Source organism: Opisthorchis viverrini (genome assembly GCF_000715545.1).
Source record: "Opisthorchis viverrini unplaced genomic scaffold opera_v5_422, whole genome shotgun sequence".
NCBI lineage: Eukaryota > Metazoa > Platyhelminthes > Trematoda > Opisthorchiida > Opisthorchiidae > Opisthorchis > Opisthorchis viverrini.
Window position 1 is genome coordinate 190149 of NW_008752076.1, and position 19872 is coordinate 210020.

General features: G+C 40.2%; 1 protein-coding gene across 1 annotated transcript in view; it reads right to left on the reverse strand.

Annotated features, from left to right (window-relative positions):
* Positions 1-5715: 5715 nt before the first annotated feature.
* Positions 5716-19872, reverse strand: part of T265_15275 (hypothetical protein) — a gene marked incomplete at both ends in the record, with an annotated part of 36526 nt that continues 22369 nt past the window's right edge. Inside the window, 7 exons of the mRNA XM_009177372.1 lie at positions 5716-6421; positions 8278-8421; positions 13063-13248; positions 14160-14303; positions 16348-16506; positions 18640-18729; positions 19328-19689. Coding sequence (XP_009175636.1) covers positions 6011-6421; positions 8278-8421; positions 13063-13248; positions 14160-14303; positions 16348-16506; positions 18640-18729; positions 19328-19689 — 1496 coding nt within the window. The remainder of the gene's footprint in view (positions 6422-8277; positions 8422-13062; positions 13249-14159; positions 14304-16347; positions 16507-18639; positions 18730-19327; positions 19690-19872) is intronic.

Below are 19872 nucleotides of genomic sequence, written 5' to 3' on the forward strand. Positions count from 1 at the left end.
GGTCGTCAACTTTGCATCTTGGACTCCCGTACAGCAAAACATCTTGACGCCTAAGGAATAAAGCCCCAGGGGTAGCCACGTCGTTTTGCATGCATCCCAACCACCGACATGAAAGTACGGTCTAGGAGCGGAAGACTCACTCCAGACAAACCCATGTTCTCTCTAATAAGAGCCATATTCCATGGTTAAATTTTGCCTTTCATTTTTTTCGGACACCAATTTAGGGCAAAATACCTGTGAACCGTATGCCACAACCCTACAGCCACATTATAGGATGGCCATGAGCCTTTCGGTGTAACATTCTTCTGGCAGTGATTCCGTAGTTTTGTTTAAAAACACAGCATTCTGTGATGACGGAATGCAAAGTGCTGATGCAGAACCTGACTGACCCACCCTGTAATATTCATTCTTTCCACGAGGAAACCTACATTATGGGAACAATCGGTGAGTTTTCCAGATAATTTTGCATCCACGGAAAGACTGTCTTCATTTAAAAGGACATACTGCCAATTTCACCAGTAATTTCTCGCTTTTTCCTGTGTATCTAGTATCTGACATTGTTCATGGTGAATAGATGTAGAGTGATTGAGGCATCTCTCGGAGGAACTAAATGCTAATCATCTGATAGATACGGATAAAAATCAAGCACTAAAACCGGTTCATATCTCTATTTCGTTCCAATTAGTTTGTCGGAGTGAGTTCATCAGCTAATGTCCACCGCATTCTAGTTGACTACTCTCTGAATGCCTAGATGAACTGTAAGCGGAATGCATCAATTCGGTAAAAGTGAGCGGAGCTAAACATTGCTCGACCATTTAACGTCACCATATCCTCGTACATCCGTCTGACCGGTCGAATACAGGCAAAGTGAGGCCTGTTTCAGTCAATGACAACCAAGAAACTTGCATCAGCCATGAGAAAAGCGTATCAGTCCCAGATATTTCATATTTCTCTTTCAAATAAGGACTAGGTCGCATGCAAATGTTATACATTCGGACGAGTATTAGTAGAAAAGTGTCACCTCCATCCAGTTTATATAAGGCTGCTGCACCTCCTGCGTTTGAGATTTCCTAACCTAGGTATACACCAATACAAGCATCTATTTCTGCTCGAATGATATACATTCTTATGCACCTGTTCGAGAATACGACGCTTCAGATGCGATGAAATATCAGACATAGCAACTGTTGTCATGGCTATCCCACCAACCATTTGGTGAATATCGATTGGACAGCTCAGTCTCACCGAAAAGAGACAAAAACAAGTTTCACGAAATTTCACACTCACACAGGATTTCGACAACAACGCTTCTTGATCTGCCCTATTCATAAACAACCGAGGCCTCACTTGCTGTCTACAATGAAATTACTAGAACCAATTCCTTAAAAAAACCATGGCTCTTTGTAATATCACGTTTTGCGCAAATGATTCCGCTTTTGAGGTCCTACATAAATCGAACAAACCGGAGTCATGGCAGTCGAGAATGTCAAAGACTGACCATTTTCAGTGTTGAAGAACCTACAAACAAGGACAGCAGGTTGGATGTTTCACGCCTGACAACTTTACACAAATCAGATTTCCCTATACACCGGAACAAACGAGTCGTCTATTTTCAATTTCCAGCTACTTATTAGAAGTTAATAGTCCGAGCAGAATCCGGTCATGATTTTGGCTGCTGGTGTAACCTCAAAGAAGGCAGGGCCAAACAGTAACACTGATGCGAATCACCAAGAAGAGTCCTTTTTCATACTTGATCCGTTTGCATATTTACCCACAATTTGACAACATCCCAGAACTTCTCTCTTGATTTTACGGTAATGATCGTTCATTATTTGGTTTAACATAAAATACATACCTACGAACAATACTATGTACCTAAACCTGGCAAGTTCACATACGATGTGGAGTCAACATTTGTTGCACATTTATAATGAAGTGTGGAAAATTAAAGAGGCATCTATTATTAACGGTTTTGTCAACGAACGGATACTTAGCAGCATACGCTATACTGGCATTCTCGGTGCAAATAATCAAAAAAACTGATAAACCTTGAAGAAATTTCGAGTGGAATAATGACTGTGGTGAAGTTAGAATCGAACCGCGATTTTTGCTGGCGAGCAAGGAATATCACTCGACTATTTGGCCGGATTGGAGTACCGTGTGAGATGGCAAGCGTTGATATTCAATGGCGGTTCTTTTCCATATACAAAACTTTTGGAAGGAGCTGGGCTATAATTGAACCAGTCAGAGCCTGTCAAGATTTATGGCAACACATTTGGACCAGGCGCTCAGTAAACAAAGCCCACAGTCATACGCGTTTTCGCACGACCTACTTATTGTTATGCGCGTTTTGCGTATCTTTCCGTCAGTGTACGGATACATTAGGTCCTGGCCTAAGAGTTGACTTCATTTTGAGACGGTGGATTTGACCAACGTTCTCCTCGTCTTGGTGCACTTGATGGCCTAGCATTATTGTCCAGGAACACTTATTTATGATCTAGTTCGTTCATCTCTTTACAAACAGGGGTTTACCTTTTAACAGTGGTTTATTCGATTCTTTTCTGTTCCACCCGTAACAGCGTTTTACTTAGGCATATGCACAATATAAAATGCCGCTCTAACACTTGGTATATTTAGTCACATGCTTAGGCGCCCAGCACATTGATCATTTCTAACAGTACAAACCTGGAGTTTTACGGGGTTGAACCAAAGTTGTTACCTGATGACTACCCTCCAGTTGACAGAAAACGCTGAAAAACACGCAGAAGGACGCAGTTCCGTATTTAACAAAACTAAAACTTGGTTTTCTATTTATAATTAAAGAATATCAACGACTAAGAACCTTGAAAAATGAACCGTCACAGTACGCTAATTAGTCCCCAATATCAGGCAGAAAGAATGACTTTTAGTGCCTCCGGGTCAGTTTTATCACCTGAAGTTTTCAACAGCCGTTGCTGATGTTCTACTGCCTGATATTTCCACTTCGAATATTCCGTTTCGGTTATTGTTCAAAGGTAGTAAGGCATAGTCATGCGGTGGTGTGCTTCCTTTGTGGAAATTGCAACTGAAATGTAAAGGGTATTTCTTAACAGAATAAGCTGTGTCTCGTTACGACTCCCTCAGTTCCGCATTAGATTGGTGCATATGAAATGAACGCAAACAGTCGCGTCATTAGGCTCCAGGAGACCCGGAAGTGACAAGCATGCCGCTTCAATTTTGCATTACTCATGAGTAAGTGCAAAAATATTTCTTACAGAAAAACATCGGGTGGGAAGCCATTTCTGATACTGTTCGAAGTTCAAGTTCATGCAGGCTACAAGGAGACTTGCCTTGCCTAGCTAATTTTCATACGGGTTATCCGGCAAAATATGAAGAGAAGTGAGTGCTTCCTAAATTCCTTCAGGAACCAGTCAAACTGACCTATGATAGAATTTACCAGCTGCTGAGGTTTTGAAAGAAATCTACCAACGGTAAATTCTCTGAGGCCAAATACCTCACTCTAGTCGTCCTTGTGTTCCCACTAATATTCATTCTTGTTGTGTGAATGTGTTTTTTTCTAAAAAGTATAGACAAATTTATGCTCCAGCCTAGACTAGCATGTTGACGTACCATTGATTTTTGAACAGTAATATCTCGTTACGCAATGGAGAGAATTTGAATGCGCCTGTGTTTGTTCTAAATTCATTTTGAGGATTTGAGTTCTGCTTGAATTTGCGGAACAAAAAACAAGTTTTTTTAGAATTTCTAAGGAAATTCTCGTCCTTTGTTCAGCCTTCAGATAAGTAGACCGCGATTTCAGCTTTGTAAGAGAAAATCACTCAAAGGGGATTCGACAAATTACTGATTCAAGAAACTGATAGGTGAAAAGCCAGCATACCAGCTGGATCAAAGTGTTATAGGCGTCTTACTAGTGGATTGCAGATTTTAACCGTTTACTTGAGCCTGAACGCCGCCCTATACCGGGGAGAATGAGACTGAGAAGTGGACAGTAAGTGCAGTTCGTCAGCCATCAACATGTTCATCCGGTCCTCCTCAGGTGCTCATTTAAGTGAATACAACCAAAGAGTTAAAATATCTAGGTAATGCAAATAGACATCTGGTGGTCTCCATCACTTAGGAGAGGCATATTAGACATAGCTAATTATAGGTGTTGCACCAGGTCTTATCAAGACGTGTATGTTTAGTACTAGGGAATGTCAGGATTGCTAGTTTGGCTTTGTCACAGATGGATGCGCGAGACACTGAGTTGCTTACTAGAACCATAACACCATGCTTTGTGTTAAAATACGAAAGCCACATGTTCCTTCCATCACAAGTGTGTTCTGCTGCAAAGAATAGTGTTACTGTTGGTCAGTAACATCGGAAAATTGAAACAAATGTAGCAACGACATGATCAAATGGAAGAGACGGTAAGTTTTGTCTCATTATTGATGCTTTTTATTGGGGAGATTTTAATGACATTTTACGGTCACTGGGCAGCGTTCTTTTCGATCCACTCCAGAACAACTACAGGCTCAGTTTCAGGGTTATGGGCTTATTGTCATGGTGTCATCTTATGGTGAAAGCTTTCAAGGACGAATTCCAATTAAAAGCTCTTTAAGGCGCTTAGTGGCCTTTTTAAAACTGTGGTACTCTTCTATGTTTCAGTTTCAAAGATATTCCTTACTTGTCGATCGGATCTCTCCACTTCATTCATACTTAGCACTGTCGCGAGAGAAAACGTAAGTTTTATGATTCCGTCCCGAGGCCTACTACATATAGCAAAACTCAGTGTACTAGAGTGTACTTCCAGCTTGCAAAACGAGCGAAATAACAATATTGAGAGTTAGACAACATACCAACGTCAATATAAAAGCAGTGCCACTGTCTGTCACTCCTTAACACAGGTGAATAAGAGGATGATTCCGGTTTTCCACGTTATCTGTCGTGTATCAATGAAATTAAATTTAACCTGTGATGAAAAAGCTGGGTAGCCCATTAATGTTTCCTCCGGAAGTATCTCATTGTGGTCTACAAATTCGGTCGGTCTTTCCGAGCTAGTACAAAAACGCACTACAAACATTACACCTTCAGAGGAATTGCTTTTGGTAATAGCTTGGGACAAATGCCGTATACAAGTTACCTAAGTGGGATGTTCGATCTTAAAGCCTTGCACAATAATTACGCTAAACACTGAGAGTGACAAACTGCAAATGCCAAGCGCATGTCACATGTCTACTTGACTTCATTACGTAGCGTTGCAAGATGAATACCGGGTTTGTCTAGTCATTTCATGAGCATCCACATATATGCCGAATGTATCAACTTACTGAATAATAAATGGAAATTGCATCAAGTGTGGATAGCGTACCTCTCGGTAAGAGGCAAACTGCACCATTTTTCAGAGCATACCTATCCTGCCAAAATTAGACGACCGAGTTCTTATCAGTAAACCATATTGCCTTTCTGCGTTCGATTTGCCGTTCTGTACCAGCCCTCGTCCTAGTTGTTTTTTAGGCCAGTTTGTTCTAGAAGTTCTTCCGAATAGGTCAAGTAAAGTGAATAAATCAAGTTTTTGACTTTTCTTTTCAGCATTTGCGATGGATGCATAAATAGATATTTTCGATGATCCCAATTTCATGGACACGTCCATCCGCTTTAGAGAGTTTCCAACTGAAAGACTGACAGTATTACAAAACAAAGCAAGTGAAAGCACTCTCACAAATCTTGTGTTCACGCCTACTCACATAACATCTCTCAACTTCTCCAGATTATCGTAGAAAACGTTATGACAATTGGGGAGGAAGAAATAACATGTGAGGTTGACACCAAGCATGTGTTTTGTTACATTCCTCTGTGATAGGGTGAAAGATAAAGCCTTCGAGTCTAGAAAAATACAGATCAGTAAGTACATCTGTGAATGACCAAACTAAAGGATCTGAAAGACCATAGAAATTGTACATCGTTGGCTGGTTTGTTTAGCCCGATATGGGATACGAAAGCAATGCCAGCTAGATAATGAGAGATGGCGTTAAACAGGCACGCGATGTTGTCCGGCCATATCACTTTGATTGGATGTGTAGAATTGTTTTCTGGTTTCGGGATTGTTCAATATGAAGGTCGTCGAACTAAAGTAGCGCTCTTCGGTTGGAGCGCTCGTCCATGGATCTGCCGATCTTGGTGATTCTGTAAACACTTGGCCGGGCAGATGAATTCTAGGTAAGGTGAACGAGCTTACACAATTTGATGAAGAAGGAAATATCGGCGGTATGGCATTGATAGTCGCATACTTAAGGGGTGGTCTAATGACCACTGTCCTTGGAATGGATCCTACACGAGTTTGACGTCGACGAGCTGCAATTCGGGAGGCCGTGACAGGTTCAAGAATTGGGAATGGTGGCGAGATCATTGCGTTTGAATATCGTAAGCATTTCCCAAGGGACTGTGGAGGAAAAAGGAAAGAATGAGTCGGTTTCTAGTTACAATGTCATGTCATTCCTGACTATACTCCTCACGTCTTTGCTTCACTACTAATCTATGAAATCTATGAAATTAACGCAACTTGCGTAAACGGATTTCAGTTTCCTACAAGAAGACCCACAGGGCGTCTTGGCGAACACCTTTGACCAAATTCAAAGAAAAATGAACAAAATAGGCGAAGCGACCATTAGGATAGTTTTTTGAGCATCTGTTCGCATGCCCAAAAACAATGCCATTGATGTAAATGAGGTTCTTGAAAAGGATAAATAAGCCCATTTTTTGGATGGCCGTGAAGAGGTTTGTCGTCACCAAAACCAAGGTCAGGATATGTGCGGATTATGTGCTCCATTCATGTCACTGAAACACGAATACGAGAGGGGATGAACTACGCCAAATATTAACAGGTTTTTGGAAATCCCCCAGCATCGGGCGTGTTAGTGTGCAGTTGAAAATACTTATTTCAGGTGTAAAAGTTGGCCACCTCGAGAAAAATTGTGAGTTGTCAGAACTTTCAACCAAATAGCCAGCGATCCCAACAAAAAACAGCTTTCAAACCACTAGTTTCGACTTTGAACACATAATAACGGAAAATTTGGCTCAGCAGCAATGACATTTGCTACAAGTAGTCTTTTGTCCAAACTGTTTCAGCAAATTGCAAAGTTGCTTTTATTGGATCAACGCTTATCAAGGGATTGAACTGCGGCTTCTCTTGAACATTTGTCTACAGTCGAGTAAAAATAATCTACCATAAAAACCACTTGTCAGTCTGATGTGTATTTTTTATGAAGGATAATAATCGCATTTATGAATGATGTTCGAATGTGGCATATGGACAAGATCAGGCAGAAATTGTTTGTAAATGGACTCAAGACCATACCAATCAGAACTGACCTACACGCTAGTTCTATTACCCAATTAATAGCCTTGTTCACTTGCGTCTGGCGCAGCGATAAAAATTTAGCCCCATTTTTCCAAAACCTGAACAAAAAATCCATCGTAGCTTACAAGATGTTTACACTGCTTGAAGTTGTTACTCGGGGAAGAAGGCCTAAATTACCACAAAACTCTCAGTATCATGGTTGTTTCTGCTAAGCTCTTGGTGGTGTGGGAATATTTGGTCAATTTCTGATCCTTAAACTGTGGGGACACATGATTAACCCAGTTAGAAATACTCAAGAAGCAAGACACAACAAAAACGCATGAAACGAAAACATTTGTTATTGACTATAAGGTAACGGAAAAATAACAGTAACTGAACTGACGAGCATGTCTATTGTAACGAACGGAATGCAAGCGTTTCACATGAGAGCTTGCATCATATACGTGGTGACACCTGGCATTAGACGTGATAAGGAAGCCAAAAACAGATTCTCTGTCATAGATACTTTCTTGGCCGTTTAAAGGCAGCATAATTTCTGGCAGAATAATATTGTCCCACAGAAGTACCATCGTGGTATGAGGAATTGGTCGTCCGTACGAGAGGTTATGTAATTCCAGTGAACACCTCTAAGAATTACCTTATGTTAGGTCTGTTAGAGCTTAAACTAACCCAACTCAATGCTAAGCCAACCCTTGTGAGTGTACTTGCAACAAAGGCTTTCCTCGGTCGTGACTCACTCCCTTCACAAGAGGCTGGACACAATGGAGACAAGCTCGACCGACTTCATAGGCAACGGTTTACCAAGCCTTATCAGTGACCTTTACTGACCAACAGAGGGTAACACTGTTGTACAGTTGCTCACATCTTTTTGACGGTATTCCGCACAAACGTTTACTAAAAAGAGAGACCAATAAAAAATCGTCAGTTGTAAAACTCACTTGAGAATCAAGTGAATTGTGGGAGATAGACGAATTTATTTCGCGTGGCAGCTCGTGCCGATTTTGAATCCAGGCATGTTTCAGCACATTTTCGGCAGCAAATGTTTTCAGTTTATCCGGATGTACAAGCTGTTGCATGAGGTTCTAGAACCAAGAGAAATGCCAACATGTATTAACGAGGAGAATCACTGTCTTCAAGAGCGTGCCAATCAAATGGAAGTTTAGAATGTTCAGTCATGATGAAAACTATGAACATCCATATAAATATTTCTCTATTCGGACGTCAATAGTGCCGATACTGCTAAGACTGCGAACGCTTGTATTTGATCTGTAGACAGTGGGAAACATGCAGTCAATATAAATGATTCTACTTCACACAAACGCCTAAAGAAAAGTATTGTAAGAATTACTATGTTGTATGAAGTACGACACTTCATTTTTCATGGCCGAAAACCTTTGAAAAATCACCAGGGATAGCTTCTTTCACACGCAACTCCGGCCACCGCTTTGTGTAAAAGTGAGTAAAAAGCCAAATGTTTATGTTCGTTGTACGCTTTGAGCTAAATTGTATTGGAAAGAGACATGGATATAAGGTGTACGTGCCCAGTCACCTCACTTATAGTCGGGTATCTTGATGTTTCTGCATGCCCATGGCAAGTCTGTATTCTAACGTACATAGTGCGTTCCATATAACTCCACTGAGAAATGGAAGATTTTGCGGTGGTGGAGTGCCCTGCGGTAGTAACAAACAAACGGGCAAAGGAGCAACTTGAATACTTCTTGTAATCGCATCCGTTTGATCTATACATGCTTTGTGTTTGTTAGAGCCCAAATGCAGATATGTTCTAGTTCATTTGAAAGGCCGATTGCCAAAAGGACTTCTAATATTTTATATTTGCTCATTCTACAGTATTCAGGTTGAATTATCTGAATTGGGAGGGCCATTCTTTGATGTATGTTGCTTCGTTCCGGTGGCATTCACGGAGACAAGTATATCCACTCAAGATGAACCGCTGCAAAGAAGAGCGTTATTTGGGCTGGTTTCCAGAGGATGCGCATCTCACTCTTTGTAATTTCAAAGTGGTACTTATGAAACAAATGAAGAAATGAAAATGAAGCCACCCCAGTTACTTCTCCAACGGCATTCAGAAAGAACCAGACAAAACCTTTGGACCAATACATATGCTGTATAAAGTATAATAACTGTATCCGCACGTTTCTTCATTAGGACTTTATCCTGTATCCCAGTTGCAGTCATTCTGGCTAGTGTGAACAAATTGTTGGAAGCGACGGACCAGCTTTCTTTTCTCGTCAGAAGTGGATATAATTGTTTATGCCGGGTTAAAATCCTGGACCTGTGCCAAACAAGTTTACCTGAAAAGTGCCTAATAAGAGCATCCAATTACCATATCCGAACACGCAAATCTGTCAAAGTTCCAGTAACGAGAGTGGTTTGCCCACACCCTCGAAAGTCCACTACAAGTTCTGGTTTTGTCTACCGGGACATCCGCTATTTAGGATTTTCATGAGTTCGCAGCATCAAACTTGCTGGATACAATTGGTCCAAGAAAACCAGAACGGATACGGTGCTCTCGAACAAGCCGTTTAATAATTCTTTCACACAGCAGCAACATAAACACATTACATTGATCACTTGTGACAATTTACCCGTGTTAGCTGTTGGTGTAACTCGCTCTCATATTATGTTAGATTACCGGGGTTAGGCTTCAGCGTTGCCAGTGGTATGTACTGCTCATGAACTCCTATGAGAGAAAAACCCAAGTCCAGTAATTCCCTTTCTAGCCTATACCAACCGGAATAATTTCTCCATGACAGAAGTATCGTCCAAGCAAGCGTAATGTGAATAAAATTTTGCATATTCTGTGATCACCTGATAATTTGAAGAATATGTTGCAGAATGTTCCACCATGTTAAACCAAAATATTTCGGCTGCCAATGAGCGCAAAATACGCCAGTGAAAACCAACGTTCATCAGGTAATTATGAATATCTAACGCCCTTATTACGATAATTTTATAAACCCAAAGGAAATTGACTATAAATGATCGAACAATTCAATCATGAGTTTGTATAAACAGATATTTCGTGGGAAACTCCTAGAACGTTTGCTAAAAGCGCTTCAACAAAGAGCTGCTTATTTCGTTATTTTGCATCCTTTGTCCTTCTTACCGTGAAAAGTAGTATCAACTCGGTTTTTGAACTACTCTTTTAATTCCATGGATTTCACCATGGAACCATGTGCGTAAGCTTCCAGTTTACCTTGGATTAACCACTACTAGTTTGATAGTACGAACATGAGCCGACCGTATGGATATACCAACCACACCACCTGATTGGTCTAGAGCGACCGGTTACTGTGTTTTCACAGCACAATGTTTTCTTAGTAAATTCGATTAATATTCGCGATTGTGTTCCCTTGAAATATGAATAAGTATCTTGTGGTGCGTCTGCTATGGGTACGCATGCCTAAAGGAAAAGACGTTTTGCAAAATGAATCGGCATTATAACATTGAAATATAGTCTTCCGCTAAATTTTGCATGTATGGAGCAGGAGGAACACGGCAAAACATGGTATTGTTTGAGTTCGTAAGCCTTTGAATATGTGGGGGAAATTCGGGAAGCAAGTCAACCGTATTCAGCAATTACCAATGGTATTTCTTATTTGCCAGGCCAGATTTCAGTGCAACAACGGTATGCTTGCAAAGAATATGAATGAAACAGAATATTGTGGACAAAAGACAATAGGTAGGAGAACCCTAGTTTGTTTGAAATATTTTGAATTACGATACAAAATGTGCGAGAAACTCAATAACCTAATGCCTTCTGAAATCAACATAAGAGTGCGGCTGTAAAGACTCGTTCAAAATTCAATCAGAGACCGCCACTTGATGAAAATCGTTCCAAAAAGCAGTGGCAACCAAGCGGACCAATCCTACAACGTTTTTCATTCTTATTTATTATTAAATCTGCATGCAATGATAAATAATCCAGCCTGTGGTCTCTATTGTATGGCTTATGGAGGCGTTTTTGGTGTACTCTCGGGTTGATCCTAACTACGACCATGTGAAAGCGCTTGTACAAAATAGATCTTAGAGGCAGACAAGAAGGCGATAATGAAAGTAGACGGTATATGTTGCATCAAACAATGAGACATGTTGTTATATTGTGAGTATTTGAATAAGTTTCAGTATGGAAATACCTAAGAAATAATAACAGGAACAAACGGTTTTGGTGGCAAACGCTTTAGTATTAGATGGGCCGATGTTATCATTGCACAGTGGAAGTCTCACTCTGTAACAAGACTTTCGCAACCAAAGGGCAGCGAAAAGAACGAAACTACTGAAGCCAAGTTTGGAATACAACCCATAAAAAGGGAGCGGATATCACCGGAAAAATGGAGTTAAGGTCAGGTTCCGGTTGAGGATATTGAAACATGCTCACATATCCACTAACTGACTTATGCATGAGTATACGAGGATATATGTAGCAAGTATGGCAGATATGAGTTATTTTGAAATATTTTGAATTACGATATTGAAACATGCTCACATATCCACTAACTGACTTATGCATGAGTATACGAGGATATATGTAGCAAGTATGGCAGATATTTCGGACATTTGTTGGAGAGCAAGTAGAGCCAAAAGATTAAGGGCAAATGGAATCTCCATAAAAAATTTCAAATCCCACAGAAAACAATCAAATTTCTTTCCTAAGATTGACAAAAGATGTGGCTGCAGAGGCGTAGCATTTGCGGGGCATATAAGTAAAATGTAGAAACAATGATCAATAGAAACTGATTAGTTGATATCCGCAAGTTATCTGATCATCGCCAGTGTAAGGAAATCGTCTGCTTCAACCGCTTTTGCGCACATAGTCATAGCTCCCTTGACTTGATCAGCAGGGTTTTGTTTTCCGATAAAATCTTGATGGTTTCTTTCGTGCAAGAATCGCAGTAAGTACACCACGGTAGTCTGATGGCTAACATCTAACAGGTGTCTGTCAACTGATGAAGCATCATTGTGGTTTGTCCTCTGAATTCATTTTGGTCCCGACAACATGAGGATTGCACATTTCCTGCCGCAGGGATGGCAGCGTCTTCGCCGCTCCTGGAGAGATCACAGGCTGCCTAGAAGGCAGATAGTTTAGACAGTCTATGTTCAGGTTTGTGCAGAGCTAATCTTTCGGTAGTAGATAGCAGACGTGGCTGAGATAATGTACAACACATTCGAAACCAGACGCTAGCTTGCATTTATGCATTTGTCTTTCAGCTAAAGGTCTGCTTGATGGATCAGGGTTGTTTTTCCTCCAACTCAAATATGAATTTCAGTGAAACGCTCTAAACGATGGTTCTTTAGCGTGGTTATTATTGAACGTTTCTTTTCTGCTCCAGTTTATCGTGGCTGCTTCCTTACAGTGTAGAATAAACTGCCTTACATTCCGCAATTATATGCTTTTGGGATGTGGTTACAGAATCATAGATCGTTTTTACGTTACTACGCTCGGATACGTGAGGATCTAAATTTGCATGGACTGTCCACTTCAGAAACTACCACTCAGGGAAGACCGTCAATAATACATCATGGGTGTCAAAAAGTGTAACCAAGAAATCCGTTGTATCATGTCTAAATGTAGGTAACTCATACTGGTAATTAGGGAGTGAGTAATGTTAGAGTCGACCGCTGCCACATATAATTCTGGCAAAATGTACGCACATAATAATCTGGCTCTAGAGAAAGGGAAATGTGAAAAACTCACCACATACCTGAACTGAGGCAGATAGATTTTGAAATAGCGGACTGAGTTTAAGGTCAGCTGAACTATTCGCATCAATCTGTGAGGATGCCAAGACTCCGTGCGTATGCGAGCCTGGACCCAAAAGCATGTCCAGTAGAATTTGTCCCAGGCCCCAAATGTCATTAGCAGCCCCTGGAGCACTGAAATGTGGATCCTTCAGAGAAAGAAACATGTTTTAGCCGGAAGTTTGCGATTTTAGTAATTATCTGGTGTTAGGCATCATTCAGCATGGCTGCTAATTCCTTCATCGCAACACATTAGACACTATTTACGGAATATCAGTAAACCAAGCAGTAAAAAGGAAAAAAATGGATTGACTCATTATATAGTCAGCTTCCCGTATCCAATATTTGTTCCTCGAATTTTAAAATGAGTTATCTAATGTGGGCAAACTGGTTGCTTTCTAGGGGTTTTCCAAAAGCTCGTTCCCCAAAAGAAGACAAAACAGAATATTCCTTTCTGATTGACCAAACCGCATATAAGCTGTTTTGAATGAAGACATCCATAAGCCAACGTAACTACCGAACACGTGAGATAACGATGTCGTCCAGTGTTACCAAGTGGCTGACAAGATACACCTGGCACACGCAAGCCTATATAGACTAGACATTATCTTCCCTAGAGGTTCGCTTTCCGTAAAGACACGCGTGTTCATAACAGAGGATAAACCCCATGGATCTTTTACTGTTTTTATGCTAAAATAACTTCATGGTTTGTTTGAACAGAAGTGTGAAAATCACTGTGTGCAAATCCACAAAACAGCCCTTTCCTGAAAGTTTGCTCGAATCAATTGTTTGGTTTTTTTAGTATTAGGACGTTCACCCGATAGGAATATGTTATATGTGATAAACAATAGCGGAATAAGCAGACTTTGCACACCGGTAAACCGTACAAATTGCCATGTGACCGAATAAACCAATAAAGTTAAAAATACTGTAATCAGATGACGTAGTCAGACCCATTTTGTGGTTAAATTCGTTGGGAACTTCCCGCCGCAATAAGTGCAACGCTAAAGATGGGAAAAATCAGGCAATCCAACCCGCCTTGATAACAAAATTGACGCACCTGGCCTGCAGAGGTTCCGTGTATTTCACCGCCAGAATTCTTCCTGAATTTGTCCATCGCGAAGTCTGTGATCAACAGGGAACTTGGGTTTTGGTCCAGACCAGAATAAACTACGCTGGATGCGTTCAGATTTCCGTGAATCACCTTAAGTACAACAAGTGACGAAGGGTGACCAATTATACGAGCTGTCAGCATGATCAGAATATTTGTCTACTGATTGGTTGTTCAGTAATGCTAACTTAAACAAAAAATATTTAAAGGCACTTCCATGATCCGTTCGTCATTTCGATGGCCCACAAATAGCCACGTCAATGGAAAACGCTGATATTTCGTTTTATGTCAGAAGTTCATCAGACCGTGACGAAGTTGGGTACCCCTGAGAAACCAATAGAAGTTAGGTTGTTTGGAGTCAGCACTAACCTAACTGCCACAGCGCCCAGTTCTAAGACTCCAATGGGTATAACTAATATTTACCTGCCTGGATACACTGATTCGAGAATAACGAACTGTAAGGTAACTTCCAACAACATGTAAGATGTGGTGATGGGAATTCTCGTAAATTAATCGTCATTTTAAATTGAGTTAAGCCAGGAGAAATTAGTAGAGCAGCAACTGATGTTATAGTAAAAAAAAACAAGTCGTATTGCGGATTGCCGCAAAGTTAACTCACGAAGTATAAAATAAAGCATAGAAGAAACGAAGAGCTTTAAAGTAGCTGAAGTTTTGCACCTATTGCAAAGAATGTTTTTAGTCTAACAAATGGCCGCGTGCTGTTTTTGATCACCAAAAGTCATTATATGTCGCTAATTTTCTAAAGCTTAAATTTTATTGAGTTAAGCAGCTGGAATAGTTTGTAGTGCATTTTACTGAGGGTGATAAGGCAAAACTGCAGAGAGCGCCTAAGAGAAACTTGCGCATTATAAATAATAAAAAACTTAGAAGAGAGTGACTCAATAGCGAACCAGGATTGACGCGTAAAACTTGATATATTGTTCGGGCTATGGGCTGGAACTGATGAAACGGCTAGCATTTCTCCGAATGAATTAGTTTTTTGAGGAATGTGGCATAATTTTAGACAATTTTACTGTGCCTACAACCGGAGAAAACAAGCAATTCACGCACGTTTACAAACTACGGCTTTTCAGGTTTTATAGCAAAAGGCGCCAGTTTACTTAACTTCTAAATACGAAACTGTATAAAACGTTATCAGAAACTAATCAGATGATATGATGAGATCAGTAAGGCTTTCGACGTCAACGTTAGCGAACAGCATTTGTTTGGTTTCAGCATCTTAATTCCCTCATCAAAGTGAATTATTTTTAACATCTTAGATTTGTTCAAATACGAAGAAGTCCGATATAATTCGAGATTGTTTGTTTAGGCTAATTATTGTTCGTCCCTTCCTTTTCAAAATATAAGATGGGATTCCTTGTTCAGGGGGATTTGGCGTGTCGGTTACGTTGAGGCTCTCTGGGACGCAAACCAAGTGGGTTTTAAGGCCGATTAATCAGTAATGAATCTGTTAACTTTAAACGTGCCGAAGTTTGCGTTGGGTAGATTTTGGAGGGAAAAGAATTTACTTTGAACGATTAATTAGTGAATCTCCGTAATGACTTGTGTGCCGACTGAAGCGAATGGTTAACACCAACAGAAACCCAATCATGCGTTGGAGCCTAGTAGATGAAGAGTGGTCGGAATGCGAGGGACTAAATTGCATAATGCACGCAACTTCCATGTCTAAATATCCCCGCGTTTTTTGTGATTAAACTGAAACAATTTAGTTCGGCCCAATAGAAATTTTTAGGTGGTTGAGCAGAACTTAAAAGATGGCCCAGGTTAAAAAAATGTCCCTGAGGAATTGGATGATTGAACAAGAGTTAGGTTGCCTCAAATCCAAACCCAGTGGAAAATTATAGTCTTCTAAAACCACTAGACATTTGTCAGTGCATTCATAAAAACATTAAGACGTCCTACTTATGGTAGTCTGGCTACAATAAAGATAACTGTCGAACACGTTTGCAATAATAAAATTGACTTTTCAAACACTGAGTGAGGAACACTTTGCTGCTTCTTGTAATATTGAATAAAAAACTCATGAAAGCTGTTACAAGCAGTATAAAGTTGACACGGAAACATCGAATTTTTCTAGAGTGCACGCAATCGGCAAGCTGTAATCCACGTGACTTACGCCATTCTCGTGAAGCACCTGTAGGGTGGTGGCCAAAATCTCGACTATGCAACAAGCTTCGAATTCGGAAAGCCGGCCTTTACGCGAAATTCTGTCGCTCAACCGGCCACCCGGTGCATAGTCTGTGACCAAATAAATGTGCGTTTCCGAAATGTACACCTAAAGCAAGAAGAGGTGAGTTACGTGATATGACAACATTTGACTTAAAAATACAGATAAACACGATCGATTGCTTTAAGTGGATATCTGTGGTCATAGATTGGATGAATTATAGTCGATGGTGAGTTTAGCCCGCAGTGTGAGCGATGGTAGACGCTTGGTTCTCCTTCCAGTTACCACATTTACTTGAAAACAAGTAGAAATGACTAGTGTCAAACTTCCAGAAGCGCACACGGAAAACACAACGATCCAGAAATAGGAGAAAAGGTTTATCTAGGAAGCGTGTGACCCTTGACTTCAAATGTCTAATTTGGAGGGCCAAACGTTTCAAAACGCACAGCGACTTTCCAACGACTAATCTCTGCTCTTATGGCTGATTGGTGTCCAGCATTTTTGTCAGTTATATCACGGCTGCTTTGCTATGGATTGCAGTAATTTTTAACAAAAAAAGCTGGTCAACAGAGAAAGCTTGGGACATGAAGCTATGATAAGCCGTAAAGATAGCTGAAATGATTTTGTAGATGCTTCAACTGTCCTAACGCTAACAAATATCCACAAACCAACGTGGAATCTCACTGTGAATCTAAGAAAAAAAAACTCTGGGAAAATGAATTACCATGAATCAGCTTGTTGAGTAATATGTTTATCACAAACCGATTGCTTAACATCACTCTCTAAAGTGGATGAAGCGTGTGATTCGGTGTATGCTTATCATGTAACTACGTTCTTTTTGTCGCCACCCAAAATGGCCATAAGACAGGGCTTTGGAGACAAAAGCTTGCGCGCGTCAAAAATTTAATTTGTGTTACGTTTTTTTAAACTGTGCCATTTTTGGATTGGTTCACGTCATAGCCTATTCATAGAAATGGTACATCTGTCTAACTAAGCAATTTTAGCAAACCGCAAGGGAGACTTATTATAGTAACAACAGATTGATTACAATAGTCGCGTATTTATGTCAGCTTTGGAGGCCGTGTGAAAGAATATGGTGTTCCGTTGTGCGACCAGGGTATTGCAAAGTAGTTTTGAATCAACACTCCGGTCTATTTTATTTGCCTCTATGGGATGATTAATGGTTCATAGCGTAGAGACATGTAATCGGCAAGTAACACTAGGTTACCCTCGGAACTGTACTAACCGAAACCATTGAATTAAGCAGAGTGAAGTACAAGACAATAACGGAGGGTGTTGCCTGTTCTAGGCTTCTGGCTGCTTGTGGTTTAGCGTTTTATTAGAACCCTGATTCACTTGAGTTTTTTTCGATTTTTTCAGCTATCATGCAAGATTCAGATGGTAAATGAGGGTAAAATCAACTCTCAATGTCCCAGAAGAAGTATATGTTTTCGGTGGGTGAGTGCTGTGTATATTAAAGGCGAAATTCCCCATTTATTCCCGGCTGACCTCCGGTTAAGCATACACGATTCCCACAAAAGTTATTTTGCTCCCTTTTGAAAAGCCATTTAATCTGCAACTCGTTCAAATTTGCATCGCCTTTGAATTTCCGGCTGAGTTATTTTGCCGCTGAGTTTTACATAGCCTTCAAGCTACATTGCGTCCTGATTCAGAATGTACTCCTGTAATTTTATCCACACAACTTTAAAACACGAATTATTTATATATGAAACTCTAACATGATCCACCTACCAGAAGTCTTAGGCGTTCTCAGTAGATGCTTTGGTTTTTCCTACATTTGAGTAATTTATGTACGGTAGGGGGAAAATGTGTGGTTCAAAATTCATATGGGATACCGCACTTTGAAGACACCTGTAATACATTCACAATTCAAGTTTGTCATTCAGCACCAAAGTAAAAAATGTGGGAGAAATGCCGTTTGCTCCAAGAAAGGCATCGTGCTGCCCCATTTATCAGTCAGAAACACGTCATTCTTAATTTAGTTCAAAGCTGACAGAAAACTACTTCCTAGGGAAACGCACTCGGCGTGACAGGTGCCTGGAATTCGTCACCAGTACGTTAAAATCCATTTTCTGGAGGAAGCCATCAGTGACATGAACTATTCACATACCACACAAAGTCTTTTGATTCAAAACAGTAAATGTGAATAAATCAGCTAGAATCAAAACTCACAACCTTTTTTTACCAAACAGTGGTTTTGTATACAAGTAAAAGACTTACGTCAAAGAGAGTGATAACATGCTTCACCTGTCGGAGTCTTTTCAAAATTTTTACTTCTTCCGTAGGATCATAATGTCTTCTGTCTACCATCTGAATGTCGGGGCAAGTCCAAGAAGAATGTAACCAAATCAACATATTCACTTGTTAGATAAAAACTTGTGACCGTCCATCAAAATAATAGGATTACTTTCAAAGTTTTATTTCGGCAGAATTACCAGATAATTATTTAAAAAAATCAATTTACCGTGAAGGAATACAGACGGAAAAACAACCACAGAGGAGCCAAGTTTTGAGGTCGCTCACTTAGCGATTGGAAATTCTATCAGCTCAAAAGTCACAAATTACGGCGCATTTCATCGGACAATTTGTTGCATAGTTGAGTAGAGGGTATCTAAATCATCTTGGCTGGCAAGACATTTGTTTAGTATGAGGTCTGGATCTCATCAATAAATCAGTATCTTTGTCCAGATAATGCTTCTTTCTAACAGTTACTTGCTGAAAACAGGTCATTTTGCTATGGGACAAATGTTAGTTAGGACTAAATATTTTGTTTTTATCCACTCAAGTTGGCGGACCATATTATGAGAAACCATCTCGTGTTTTTTGAAGGTATTCTGCTTTTAGGTTTCGGAAAGAAGAAAGATAGGAAACGACAAAACCACATCTTCGTCAGTATAAGCAAACGTACTTTCACAGTTCTAACTTCATATGTATGACGATGGACACACCGCCGCTGGATCATATGATTATTCTGCTCAATAATCTCTCGTAACTCATATTCTTGTGTGAATAGCTCCAGGCTTTTGTAAGCTGGATCGTTTGAGGTTGCATCAAGAACTCCATTCAGATTGACACTGATTTTTCTTCGTGTGCTTACAACACCAGCTGAATCTTTCTCGATTGCTATATCTGTGGACGGCGAAATAGTCACAGATTGTCGCCTGTCACGTTCGAAAACTGCACTGAATTGGATAGTGTTTATTCCGCCAAATTCCCTGGGGGAATCTTTCTTGTTGTCCGTTCCCGCCTCGTTGTGATATTTCAAGGTGGCTGTGTGAATTGAATAAAAATCGGTGTTACTAAAATAGGTCGTTATTCTGCTAAAGCAAGTGACCGTAAAGCAATGGATGAAATAACATTCACATACATTTATTTCGAGGGAAATTTGTTGCTGATTATTTTGGCCTTAGTATTATCATACTTTTATGACGCTATTTGGCACTGCTTGCCTCC